The sequence below is a fragment of the Aspergillus glaucus genome (assembly GCF_001890805.1).
Source record: "Aspergillus glaucus CBS 516.65 unplaced genomic scaffold ASPGLscaffold_3, whole genome shotgun sequence".
In the NCBI taxonomy this organism is placed as follows: domain Eukaryota; kingdom Fungi; phylum Ascomycota; class Eurotiomycetes; order Eurotiales; family Aspergillaceae; genus Aspergillus; species Aspergillus glaucus.
The window spans coordinates 776,396-789,235 of NW_019170455.1; the positions used below are offsets into that span (position 1 = coordinate 776,396).

Sequence of the window (12,840 nt, forward strand, 5' to 3'; positions counted from 1 at the left end):
ACAGGGTTGGTTTTTGGCTATCTTTCTATATATATTCTCTTGTTCTTTGTTTGAGTTAGGGGGAGGAAAGGCGAAGTGGAGTGGTTTCTTTTCTGTACTTGTGATCTCTGTTTGATATATCTCTCTGGATTAGATTTTCTCTTTTCATTATATGTAGGTTCAGGCGTGGAATAAATGGCAATCCCCTTTCTGATATTAAACATGCGAATGTATGTATTTCAACTTTTTAACGTGCACCCAATGCATCAAATGTCCAATAAATGGGTATAGATCTCACCAAACAAAACCAAACCAAACAAGATGATAACACACAAATTATATATTAAGACAATTCAAGAATATATCCAACCAACCAAGCACCATATACTTCACCGTATAGCACTTACTTCTCCTGACCCCTCTCATACGTATACTCCACATTATCCGCATCCGACGACGACGAAGGCGGCTCCTCAACCTCCCTCGCCTTGGCCTTCCACCGCAAATACCACGGCGTATCAAAAAGATCACCCATCCGCTCAATCGGCACGCCCTTCGTCTCCGGCATCCAAATACCTAGAATCACAAGACCGCATGTACAAATAATCGCCCAGAACAGATACGCGCCCCACACGTTCAATGAAACGAACATGTTAGGAGTAACCCGCACAACGGCAAACTGGAAGAACCAGTGCAGCGACATGCTCATCGCGTAGCTGATGTTGCGGATGCGCGTGGGGAAGATCTCCGTGCCGTAGAGGTACGGGATTGTGCAGAGGCCGATGGACCAGCCGAATGCGTAGATGAAGACGGAGGCGATGGCCGCGTTGGAGGCGTTTTCGTTATCTGAGGAGCCTGGTTGTAGACCCATGTATGCGCCCATGTAGATGTGTGCGCCGAGTTGGAAGGAGAGACCCATGATTGTGCAGGTGCGGCGGCCCAGGTAGTCGATTAGACCCCATGTGAAGGCGAGGGTGAAGACAAATTTGACGATGCCGTAGGCGCCCGAGGAGATGAGGGAGCTGTCATCGGACACGCCGGCGTACTGGAAGATGTCAGAGATGTAGTAGGTGATGCCGTTACCACCCGTCCACTGGGCAACGGTCTGCATGGCCATGAGGAGCCAGAAGCGTTGGCGGTAGTTGGGGTTGAGTTGGGTTTCTTTGAAGGCTTGCCAATGCGAGATGGAGGCTAGGTCGGCGGTTTTCTCGCGGACTTGGTTGTTGATTGTTTTGAATTCCTCGTCGACGGTTGGGTCTTCGATGGATTTGCCGCGGAGGCGAGCGAGTACGGCGCGGCCTTCATCACGGCGTTGTTTGGAGGCGAGGTAGCGGGGGGATTCGGGGCAGTAGAACGATGCTATGAAGGCGATTCCGACGGGGATGAGGGGGATGGATTGGACGAGCCGGTATTGCATGCGCGTAGGGGCCATGTGGATTTTGGCGCCATAGTTGACGAAGAAGCCTGTAGGAGTACATGTTAGTATAGCCTTAAGAATGTGGAGATATAGGGAGTACTCACCCACTGTGAGGATCAACAACAAAATCACCATGTAACAACTGACCACGAGACCTCTCGTCCTTGTCGGAGCTGTACGTGTCAGCAATCAAACTCAAATTCTTATGATAGACAATCCCTACCAATTTCTGACAGGTACAACGGCACCACGACCGTCAGCAAGCCAGCCCCCAGACCACTCCAGATTCTCGCAAACAACAACAACCCATAAATCCCCGACGCGAAGACCTGAACGAAAGTGCCCGACGCCCAGACCAACACAGCCAGTCGCCACGCGTTAAGACGACCCAGGCGATCGTTGAGATACAACGAGAACAGCGCACCAAAGGCTGCACCTAGCACGTTAAACGAGGTGATATTGGCCTTGCGGTTGGCCAGCCCATTCGGATCGTCCTTCCAGTTGGCGGAGATCAGGTTGTAATCGTGCGTGAACGAGTCTAGCTTGACGCTTGCGCTGTATCCTCCCTCATCGTAACCTGCAACCAATAAAGAGTCAATTTACCGCCTTTTTTTTCTCGTATATGCAGGTCATTTTCTTTGTCGCATGAAAGAAAAAGCAACACGAGGTTGATGGCGCACCTTTGGGGATACTGCCGCACGCGACAATAAGAATGACTATGGCATAATAGGGGTTGGTGGTCCATCGCGACCTGTCCATCGCTTGCGCCATGATGCGATGGAAGACAGAAAACGAGCGTTATGGGTATATATACAGAAGATAAAAGAAAGTTGCGTGAGATATATACAGACCCCCAGAGCGACGAATCTGGGGAAAGGTTCAAGACGAAAAGAGGTTGAAGAGGGTCGCTATTATTCAGTTTGCAATGGCAAAAGTCCCTTTCCCTTTCCTGGTCGGGCAACCTCCGCCTCTCCCTCCTCCCACGCCCAGCGTCTGTTCGCTGCAGCGACCATCAACTCCAAACCCTCGAAACGAGTTGAAAATTGGTGCTTTTGTGAGTGATTTAAGAGAATTCTCCAGGCATAATATACTACAATTGGTATGTGCTCCATCAGATCGACCCGGATGGGCTCCCGCGCAGTCCACTTCTCTCATTATATCCGGTCCCACGGCTGTTTCGGCTCAACGAGAATAGCACAGCAGAATGCTCCATTCGGATAGCTAAAAGTGATCTATTGAAACAGCTGCCATATAGCCATTGAGCTTCCGGAATCATTGCACGAGAACTTCCATCTCCATACAAATTGGACCCTACCGCTCGGTTGAGTTCCTGGAGGGCCTTCAAATCTCTGCGCATTCGCCGTCCGGACGACTTCCGTAGTCACTATGCTTGCGTTTTTGCGCCGGAAAGGATACGGAATTATGACTGACGAATTGTCTGTGGGTCTGTTGCTCATGATATCCGTTTAATATGACCGTGTTTTTTTTTTTTTTTTTTGCCATTTCATTTTTTATCTCCTGCCAAAACGTCTTTTCGGTATAGAGTCACCGGGAAGCCGGTTTCTGTTTCGTGACAGCTCTCGCCGGTGTGCTATCTGTGACAAACGACAAACGATCGGCTGAGCCAATCGAACTAGTCATATCAGGTTTGGTTATGTGGGTGCTTCCCTTCGCTCAGAGTCCGCGCTGGATCATGGCTTCTCTGCGGTTATGTCGTCTGCAAGGAGCCATCGGGCGACCTCGTCTAGATGTACTGGTAAGTGATGGCCAAGCTGGCGTGGCGCATTGGGTATAACATGCCCTTTGTTCCCGTTTGACGTCTACTTTATTCTCCTGTCATTTCTTCGTTGTCAATCTTGTTATGTTCCTTTCCCTACTATAGCTTAACGCGCCATGGCTATCTTCTCCGTGTCCGGTTTACTTACTTTCGTCAAGCCCAAGACTAGCTTCCTTGAGGGCCTTCCCCGGGTTTCATTTGCCTTCGGGACTCACAAAGAAGAACCGCGAGACGATGTCTACGAAACCCAGAAGGCCGCACCGACGCTACTATTCAAGCACAGACTCCCGCCGCGCTCATGGGATAGCCATATGCATGTCGTGGAACCCCAGCGGTATCCCATCGCCGCAGACGCAATGTATCAACCACCTTCGCGTACGCTAAAGGATGCCATGGCCTTCGAGTCGTCTATCGGAGTCGAAAACATCGTTCTTGTGCAGCCATCGATTTACGGAACCGACAACTCGTGTCTTTTGGAAGCACTGAAGAAAATGGGCCCCTCTCGCGGACGAGGGATAGTGGTGATCGATCCGGAAACCTTCGAACCCTCAACACTTACGGAATGGCACACTCTCGGTGTCCGCGGCGTCCGAGTCAACCTGAAATCCGTTGGCAAAGTGATGAACGAGCAGGAGCTGGAGGAAACTTTGCTGAGGCATGCGGAGATAGTCCGTCCTCTCGGATGGATCATCCAACTCTGGGTTCCCCTGCATATGCTACCTATGCTGGAACGCATTGTCCCCCGATTAGGTGTCAAAATCTGCATCGACCATTTCGGAGGGCCTGAACTCTCCTCGATCACTTGGAAAGATAATGTGAACTTGCCCTTCGATCCTTACTCGCTCCCCGGTTTTTCGTCTCTGGTCTCCTTGCTCCGTGCAGGAAAAACGTACGTCAAGATTTCGGCACCTTACCGTCTCAGCAAGGACAAGCAGATGCGGGACATCCAAGCAATTGCCATCGAATTACTGCGCGTGGCTCCTCGACGGGTGATCTATGCTTCAGACTGGCCGCACACACGATTCGACGGGATGAATATCAGACCTTTCACGGAGTCGTGTTTACGATGGTGTTCCAGCCAGCCAGGACTGGCCGAACGAGTGTTCTGTTTGAACACAGAGGAGTTGTTGTGTTGATTTCGATTCCTTCTCTCTTTTTTGTCTGCATTTGCATTACACGATATCATGACTAGCGATTCAAATTCTTCAGCGATTGTACATACATCAGCATAATACCACTACTGGTTATCTAACCTTAACCTTACCACTACCATTATGTACCAATAACCACCATCCGGCTAAAATCCGGAACACATTCCTGTAGCAGTATTTCTTGCATCGCCATCGCCCGCAAGGTCCTCACAAGGCCGACAGCCGGTGAGATTTATTCAGGTTTCGGTTTCCACACTGATTTCGGACACTTTCCGTCGTTTATGGGTCCGTAATCAGATCGGGGGTTTTGCCGAGTTCCATATCTCGGCAACGATACCTTAAAAGATTGACGGCTTGATCTTATCTTTATGTCATGCATGTACACATATAAAATTGTCGGATATGTATTCTGATGGGGGAGTAGAGGGAATTATGTTCCCGGCCAATAACAGAAGAAATAGTGGTAGCCCTAGCCTTTGAGACCGGCCCGGTGATGATGGTGATGGGGAAATTGTTATCTGCGCAGCTGCATTACTCGACAATTGTGGTTATATGGCCTGCATTACGCTAATGGAATGATAGTTTATATCCATGCTACGCGCTCGAACTGCTTGGTGTGATGCTTGCGATATATACGTTCTAGTACCCCATACAGACGACAAAAAAGATCCAACATTAGTCATGACACATTCCAACACACCATCCATTGACGAAATTTGTCAGGACCGCCATATAACTACCCTCAAATCGCCTGCTGTAACTCGGAAACAAATTCAAGATGTGGGGAAATCAAGGAAGAGTTGGCGTAATTCAGCACTGTCGCTGGCTGGAATGGGGTCTATCCTTGTTCCGCACTGCAGCATGCGCTTTGCAATTTCTAGGTTGCCATCACGGGAAGCTTGACGAAGGACAAGTTCGGCTTCGGATTCTGTGGTCCCAGATTCAACGAGGTATGCGCATGTTTCTAAAACAGCAGCAGATGGCGGGGGAGCTCCTTCGATGGCAGTCTCAATTGCAGTCTTATTATTTATGTCCTCATTTCGGCCACTTTGGCTTCATCATTAGCTAGATATAGATCACAGATAGATAGCTTCGTCTAGCTACGTATCTATCGATTCATTCCTTTTACCTCTTCTTTTCCCCATTAGGCGTAGCGCTTAGTGCTTTTCCAGGGCATCGCACAGTGGTTATATACTCCGTACATCATAAAGTGCAAAGGAAGGGGCGATTATCAATCTGCTTTCACTCACTTACATTAATAACCTCGTATCTTCTCTACTACAGGTAAATCCGAGACTGTGCCGCAATACCCCAGAAGCCTAAAAAGGGGTTAGCAAAGCCAGGAAGTGCTGGGAAGCAGCTGGAGAGCTCACTGACAATGGCTGCAGCTATTCGCCAACCGTGAACACACGGCCAGCAACGAACGTCTTCTTCGGGTACATATAATACCCCTTCTGATTCGTCATGATAGTCTTTCCACCCTCATCTCTGAACTCACAGTTGTGATGCATATGTCCAAACGCCCACGCCACAACATTAAATGCCCTCCAGCACTCCCCCCCCACTCAGATCCGTAACAAACCCACTCGAAACCTCACTTCCTTCATGACTGGGATCCCTACTCCTCGGATCCGTGCTGGGGCTGTGGTGTGAAAAATCACGATCCGTCGATGCGGCTCGTCCACAGCCATTCGGCCAACCTGATCATTAAGCCAATTGAGATCCGACTCATGTGCAGCATTATGCTCATCCACATCCCACCGTAGAATACCCCTGAAATCCACCAGCCGGATCTCAACAGCAAACTCCTGGTGCGGAGGGACATGCGAGAATAGCGTGCAACCTAGAATCGTAATCCCATCGCTGATGTAGAACCTCGTCTGATCCAAAAAGGCGAACTTCCTCAGCATAATCTTGCGTTTATCCACTTTTGCTTGGAACTCCCGCATTTTCTTCCTCGCGAGCTGGAATGACATGTGGTATGGATCGTGGTTGCCAAGGAGATAGAAGACGATCGAGTAGTGGCTGAGTTGGTCTTCGAGGAAGGTGAAGAGTTGGGGGTCTGCGACGTGGCCGATGTCACCGAGGAGGGCGAGATTGGGGCTGTTTGGGGGAGTGGGTAGGAGGTATAGGAAGGGTGGGTTTCGAGGTGGAGGTCGGACATTATTTGAAAGTAGACGCGGGTCATGGTGGCTGATTTGGTGGATGGAATCAGTATGGATGTTGCAAGGTCGAGGGTAGATATTTGTAGAAGTATGACCTCATCTTCCATTCGACGGTAATACAGCCCTACGCTCAATTATCACCCTCAACCGTACGCAATGCCATAGGAAAGAATATACAGAGCCAGACATGACAATATTTATACTTATGGCAAATTGATGTAGTAACAAAAGTGTGCGAGAGGTATAAAAATGGCATTTATAAAGACAATCACCACTCCCCAGCTAAAAGCGGCATGCATGTGAGTTTAAGTAAATGACTAGTTGACGGACATCCATCTCCTCGGCTTAGTAGGATTGCTTAGGAAGTATCTATAGAACAACTCCAATGGAGATTCTTCTTTGCGCGCAAAGTCAAAAAGCTTTGGATATTGTAGAGCGAGAACCCGTTGATGTTTATCGTAGTGAGCGTGGATAATCCGGCCTTGTTGAGGCCCCATGAAGGATAGCATGAGGATCGATATTAGCATATTGTTAGCAATTTTAGAACAGGTTAGAACAGAAAGTAATAGAGCTTCATGCATACGGGGGAAATAGTGTGATTTTCAAGGGCAAGCAGATCTTCCTCTCTCAACCGGTTTCGAATGGCGGTAAAAATACCACCCAGCTCTCCCAAGAGGACGGTGCTTGAAGATTTCACATGGCAGTCATGGCAGACTAAAATGGTAACGTGAGCATAGTAACCGCTAGCGTCCTCCAGTAGGAGCTTAGATTTCCAGAAATCCCTCATTGGGGTCTCCGTTGTTGGATAGCCGAATAGCAACCCATTTCCAAATTCGTAAAATGAATTACCATCACTACAACAGACGTTAGTCCATCATATCGGGAATAAGAATGGGAGTGATGGCTTGCATATGAAATGTAATGCAGGTTCTTCAGATTAATCATTGGCGCGAGGGGTATTTCCTTCATGCCCCCCAAGTCTGTAGGGTAGAAAATTGCTTCAGACAAACATGTCAATATCAAATTCAGCGTTCACACCAAGATTCCCCAGCTGCTCTGCGTCCACGAACACCGTCTCTTGCTTATTGGCATAGTCCCATAGAGTTTCGATGAAATCGTCAACCTCATCTGCGTCATTAGGATGCCCGAGTGGAGAACAAAACGGCATGGCTGGAAATATGGTGTAGATGGGGGAGAGGAGGGAAGTTGTTGTAATGAATTTTATACAATGTGTTGTTCTTGTACTCATTTGCTCTGTTTGCATGCATTCGCTGGTGAATATAACATTCCTTTAACTCATTCACAACCCCATGGCCCCAGACCCTGTCTTTGTGCCTTCAGATCCAGCTCCTTTCATTGTCGACTTACAATAATAGCAAACAGATTGATGCTATTGGGACTGCATTTCTTAAATATCATGAAAACCGCTCTTCACATCGACGGTGATTTCCTCTCAAAATGGAGCTTACGAGCGGCAGCAAGATGGTGTCGAATAAGAACGGGGCATATACACCAGATCCAGATGCAAGAAGTGGCCGCATAGACAAAGTACCAAGACTTTTATTTCAATTTACAAGCTGGTGTTAGAAGATGGAAGTAATTCTATACATGAGAACAAATTGTTGATAGCGAAACAATAAAGTGGCTGCTCGCTGGGAGGTCTCGGCATGGCTCCTTCTTTCTTCTTTCTTTTTTTCTTTTTTGTTTTTCCTTTTCTTCTCATTCTGTCTTATATAATCTTTATTCAGCACGTTGCAGCCCCAGGCATACTGTAGAACAGGCTCCCATCGTGAACATATGGACCACTAGCTATAGTAAATATCCGGAGAACGGACGTGTATCTCAACGGAGAGCGCTTGCATCTAGTGGTCCACGAGGCCCGGGTTCGACTCCCGGCGCGTTCGTTTTTTGTTTGCTCTTTCTTTCTTTCTTTCTTTCTTTCTTTTTTTTTTTTTTTGGTCTGTCTTGTAGTCCATGACGTTGTTTGGTTGTTGCCTATAAGGTTGCCGGGATGTCGGGATGTAGAACCACCAAAACTGTCCCTTATGCAGTACAAAAGGCATTTTATTCTGTTATGAGCTTGCTATTCTATGCTGCTATGCAAATTCTTGGAGATGCACTGGGGTTGGTTCTGTGGGGGGATGAGCATGTAACTTAGGGCTGGCTTTAGATTGCCGCTACCAGAACCACTGGCAATACTTGTTGATTTTTCTATACATGAATCGATATACTATACAAGCTACAATATTCCATAACTTTGTCTCTTTTATAAATATTTGATGCATGATAGTGAAGAACAAGGAGCGACCCCTGTCTGGGTGCAGCAGGCAGCAGCGGCATTCATGCCTGAAACGCCAGGCATAAATAACCGTGCACTGGCGTGTTCGCTCTTAAGAGCCGTTTTTCTTCGACCTTACATTTTCGACGTTCTTATTCACTCTTAAATCATTCTTATGCCCGCCGCTGCCGTCGTGGCCGGCGATAGCCTGTGCCTTCCCATCACCGCCACCTGGGATGCTGCTCGTTTGATCGCCGAAAAGATTGAGGTCGATGGGAGCCCGTTGGAGGGAGAGGGGAGAGGGAGGAGGGAGGCTTGGGCTAGTGGGAGGGTAGCGGAAGCGAAGGAGAGGATTGCTAATGGGATGAAGGAAAGATGCATGGTGGGTGATTGGTGGAGAATAGTTGGATGGGACGAAGTATTCAAGGGTTGTATTCGAGGGACATGGGGGTTTTGGGATTTTTATATAGCTTGTTGTTCTTTTGCTCGGTTGATGTCACATCATCGAGATCGTATAGCCCGAGCCCAGACTATTGATGTGGTAGTCTGCAATGAGTGTAGAAGAAGGATAATCATCCTCAGATCTATGAGATTTGATTTTGATAGGTCCAGCACATCTCGGTCTCCATTTCAGCTTCGTGCACGAGATGTAGTTGGCCAAAATATTCAGTATAATCCAATAGTTGGATTGGATGCATACTAGTGATCTACAGCATTACTGGATACGATATGGAAGATATCTAGACCTTTCTTTGATGGAATTGCTTTCATTTCAGCTGATGCTGCAACTTCTGTACAGGACTAGTCTGAGATGGACATCCCTTTGTACAATTAGACCTTCACAGATGTCTCCTTGTTCAACTCAATCTGCACATCCTTCTTCGCACTCTTGTCTCCCAACAAAGTAACAGCCTCCACAACAGCATCTCCATCATACCCAAACTTGCCATCGATCTTCAATTCACCATCACGGTAATCGAAGCGAATCTCAGAGGTCTTAGGCTGCTCAATCGAGTCGCCATCATCCAAGTACAGACTGCCCGACGCAGAGCCATCAAGACCAGGCGCGATGATCAACTCGAAGCCCTTCTTGCGCAGCTCAGTAGTTGTGGATGCACCTGAGGTACGAGCGGGGATGACGTTGCCGCCGCGAATGTGCACGGGGATCTCGGTGATGTTGACGTTTTCGATGGTTGCATGTGTGCCGTTTCCGCGGAGTGGCGCACCGGTGTGCCAGTCGTAGAAGATATCACCAGGGAAATAAGCCTTGACGGAGCGTGAGCCCTTCTGCGTAACCGGGGAAACGAGAATAGCGTCACCGTAGAAAAACTGGAGGTCGTTGGAGAAAGTGTTCTTATCCTCTGGATAGAGGTAGAAGAGAGGCTGGAGGAAGGGTTCACCGGTCTGAGTTTGGCGGCGGAAGGCTGTGTAGATGTAGTCGAGGAGACGGTAGCGGGTGTCGATTGCCTTCCGAGCGGATTCGGTGACGGTGGGCCAGTGGTAGAATTCCTGTGGGCGATATCCGAGGTCGTTGTGGTTGCGGTAGAAGGTGTAGAAGGATCCTAGGGCTGCCCAGCGTGCGCAGAGTTCTTCGGTAGTGTTGCCGCTGAATCCGCAGACGTCTGCTCCGACCATGGGGACTTGGAATAGGGATCCGAACGAGAGAATTTGTTGGATGGAGGCCCTATATCTGTCCCATTGACTCAGGTTGTCGCCCAGCCTGATTCGTTAATATTGGGAGTAAATTCAATGGGATTTGCAAACTTACCAGTGTCCAACTTGTGTCCCAGCTCCTGCAAAGGTGCTGCGAGTAATAACCAATGGTCTCACATCTTCGCGGCGCTGCAGCATGGATTTGCGCGAGACAGCACCCATCACTATTTTGGTTAGACACAAGATCTATGGACATATGCATGGTGTCGACTTACTTGTACCATACATGTTGTGAGTGTCATACTCGACATATCCTCCTGAGTGAACGAGATCCGTGTCGATCGTTTTTTGGCTCAAACCTCCAGCAGCATTACGGATCTTGTATGGCGGGCTGATGAGGTTGCGGTCAGGCAGGCCGATCTTCTTTCCCTGTTCCCTCTTTGCCAATTCACGCTTCGACGAAGATGGCTGGAAGTCGGAGGGGAATCCAGGCAATGGACGCGGGTTGCTTGCGCGCACTGATGGTGGTTCTGGAGGGAGGTCATTCTCCTCTGAGTAACGCTCCGGGTTCGGGCATGGGTACGGGCACATGTTGGCGGCTTCATTCATGTCAATCCACAATCCGTCAATGTCAACGCCGGTCTCTGGGTTGAAGAAATCATTGAATTCCCCATCCCAGTATTTCTGGATGTCAGGGTGGAACCAGTCAGGGAAAGCAGTAGCACCAGGCCACACAGCACCTAATCAACGATCAATCATTTATTCTTAGAAATATTAAGGTTGGCAACGTACCCTTGTAAAGTGTCCCGTTCTCCCTCTTAATAAAAATGTCCTGGTCCAGACCCTTTTTGAACGCAGAATTGTCTAGAGTATGTTAGCGGTATACCCGTGTCAATGCTGGATGGTAAATACTTACTGCTAGCGCTCACAGCCGGATCAACCATAACAATGTAGTGCTGGTCGTGGTCATGGAGGTAGTCCACAAGTTCGCGCACCTTTTCCAGAGGAAACCTCGCTGGGTCATTCGTGAACACTCTTCTCCTGTCCATGTAGTCGATGTCGTTCCACATGGTCTCCAAGGGAATTCCGGCCTTGCTGTAATTGTAAACAACTTCAGCAGTCTCGTAGATATCTCTGTAGCCATATTTGCAGTTGTGGAACTATGAAGTAGTTAGCTAGCTTCAGATATTGTTCACGAGTGACAACATACACCAAAAGTCCAGTAGCTCTGCATGGCTGGGAGGCCAACAATCTCAGAGTACTGAGCGCTGACATCCTTGGGAGTCGATCCAGTAAAGAAATAGAAGTCAAAAACACCGCCAAGGGTATTGTATTCGAGATACTGCTTGCCGTCGCCGGTCTTGTTGAGCTTCACGTCCATTCCGTTGGAGTTCAAAAGGAACACTCCGTGTGTTCCCTTGTCACCACGGTGGTCGTAGTAGACCGGATGGCTACCGTACAGGTTGCTGTCGGGGGGAGCACCGGGGGAGTCACGGTTCCAGAGAGTTCGAGTGTAGTTGGTCGTAGGCAGACGAAGAGAGTCACTGTGTTCTCCCAACCCGTAGATATGCGGGTCCTTAGGGAGCCAGGTACGAAGGCCCAAGTACTGAGACTGGAAGATAAGCTCCGAGGCAGAGGTGTCAAACAGCACCTCATCCCCTTTGTTGACGGTGAAGGAGAACGGCTCAGCTTTGTAGTCGAACTTGAGTTCCGAGCTCTCGCGAGAGCCACCATCACTGTCGGGCCGGGTCAGGACAGACTCGGGCACTTGGTAGACTTGTTCATCGGCATCGTAAATCATCACATGGAGACGTTCATCTAGCAATGTTAGCATAAGCTTAAACCAGTTTCACTGTACAACAAGGACCTACCAGTTTGGTACTCAACGAGGAGCTTCAAGCTCTCCAAGTCAGAACCATACGTGTTACAGGGCTTGCCGGCCAGCACCAAGTCAGCCTCCAAAGAATTGGAACCTTCTTGGACATTGGTTGCCTTGTATCCGGGACAGTGCTGGCTATTCTGTCTAGACCCAATAACGGCTGCCCCTGCAAGGGGCGCAAAGAGTAGTAGACTCCCCAACATGGCGGGCTCAATATAGTTAGAATGAGATGGTAGTCTAGCTGTCGTATTCAGCCCGGGCTATAGCCTAGTATTTATATTGCTGACATGCGTCGAGAGATTTCTTTTTCCGGATATCCAATGTGGGGTGCAACAGGAACCGATAAATTGTATTAACCCGCCAAAACACCTTAATTATTGCATCCCTAACCACAACGAGATTGACCGAACAAACCAACGCCCAACAAACCCGAACCTCACATTCCCAGACCGGGAATTTGTCGGCTTCGGCACTGCACGGCGTCCAATTGATTTTCTAGAGCGGACGGACCCGGCCAAAGGCTAAATCTGGAGAAATATGG

General features: G+C 48.7%; 4 protein-coding genes across 4 annotated transcripts; 1 reads left to right on the plus strand and 3 right to left on the minus strand.

Moving 5' to 3' along the window:
• Window positions 1–4: 4 nt before the first annotated feature.
• Window positions 5–2,167, minus strand: ASPGLDRAFT_1505473 (putative MFS quinate transporter; the record flags this gene model as incomplete). Its single annotated transcript, XM_022542160.1, has 4 exons — window positions 5–1,443; window positions 1,501–1,569; window positions 1,620–1,973; window positions 2,077–2,167. The coding sequence occupies 4 exons, from the start codon at window positions 2,165–2,167 to the stop codon at window positions 383–385; spliced, it is 1,575 nt and encodes a 524-aa protein (XP_022404492.1). The 3' UTR covers window positions 5–382.
• A 708-nt stretch (window positions 2,168–2,875) lies between these two features.
• On the plus strand, window positions 2,876–4,438 carry ASPGLDRAFT_42878 (putative TIM barrel metal-dependent hydrolase). Its single transcript, XM_022545691.1, has 2 exons — window positions 2,876–3,152; window positions 3,332–4,438. The coding sequence occupies exons 1-2, from the start codon at window positions 3,090–3,092 to the stop codon at window positions 4,307–4,309; spliced, it is 1,041 nt and encodes a 346-aa protein (XP_022404493.1). The 5' UTR covers window positions 2,876–3,089; the 3' UTR covers window positions 4,310–4,438.
• Window positions 4,439–5,712: 1,274 nt separating this feature from the next.
• ASPGLDRAFT_1505476 (uncharacterized protein) lies at window positions 5,713–6,512 on the minus strand (the record flags this gene model as incomplete). Its single annotated transcript, XM_022542161.1, has 3 exons — window positions 5,713–5,877; window positions 5,986–6,427; window positions 6,487–6,512. The coding sequence occupies 3 exons, from the start codon at window positions 6,510–6,512 to the stop codon at window positions 5,713–5,715; spliced, it is 633 nt and encodes a 210-aa protein (XP_022404494.1).
• Window positions 6,513–9,598: 3,086 nt separating this feature from the next.
• Window positions 9,599–12,502, minus strand: agdC (putative alpha-glucosidase; the record flags this gene model as incomplete). Its single annotated transcript, XM_022544152.1, has 7 exons — window positions 9,599–10,487; window positions 10,536–10,644; window positions 10,696–11,160; window positions 11,213–11,284; window positions 11,337–11,580; window positions 11,631–12,238; window positions 12,292–12,502. 7 exons carry the CDS (start codon window positions 12,500–12,502, stop codon window positions 9,599–9,601), a joined length of 2,598 nt encoding a protein of 865 aa, XP_022404495.1.
• Between the last annotated feature and the right edge of the window lie 338 nt (window positions 12,503–12,840).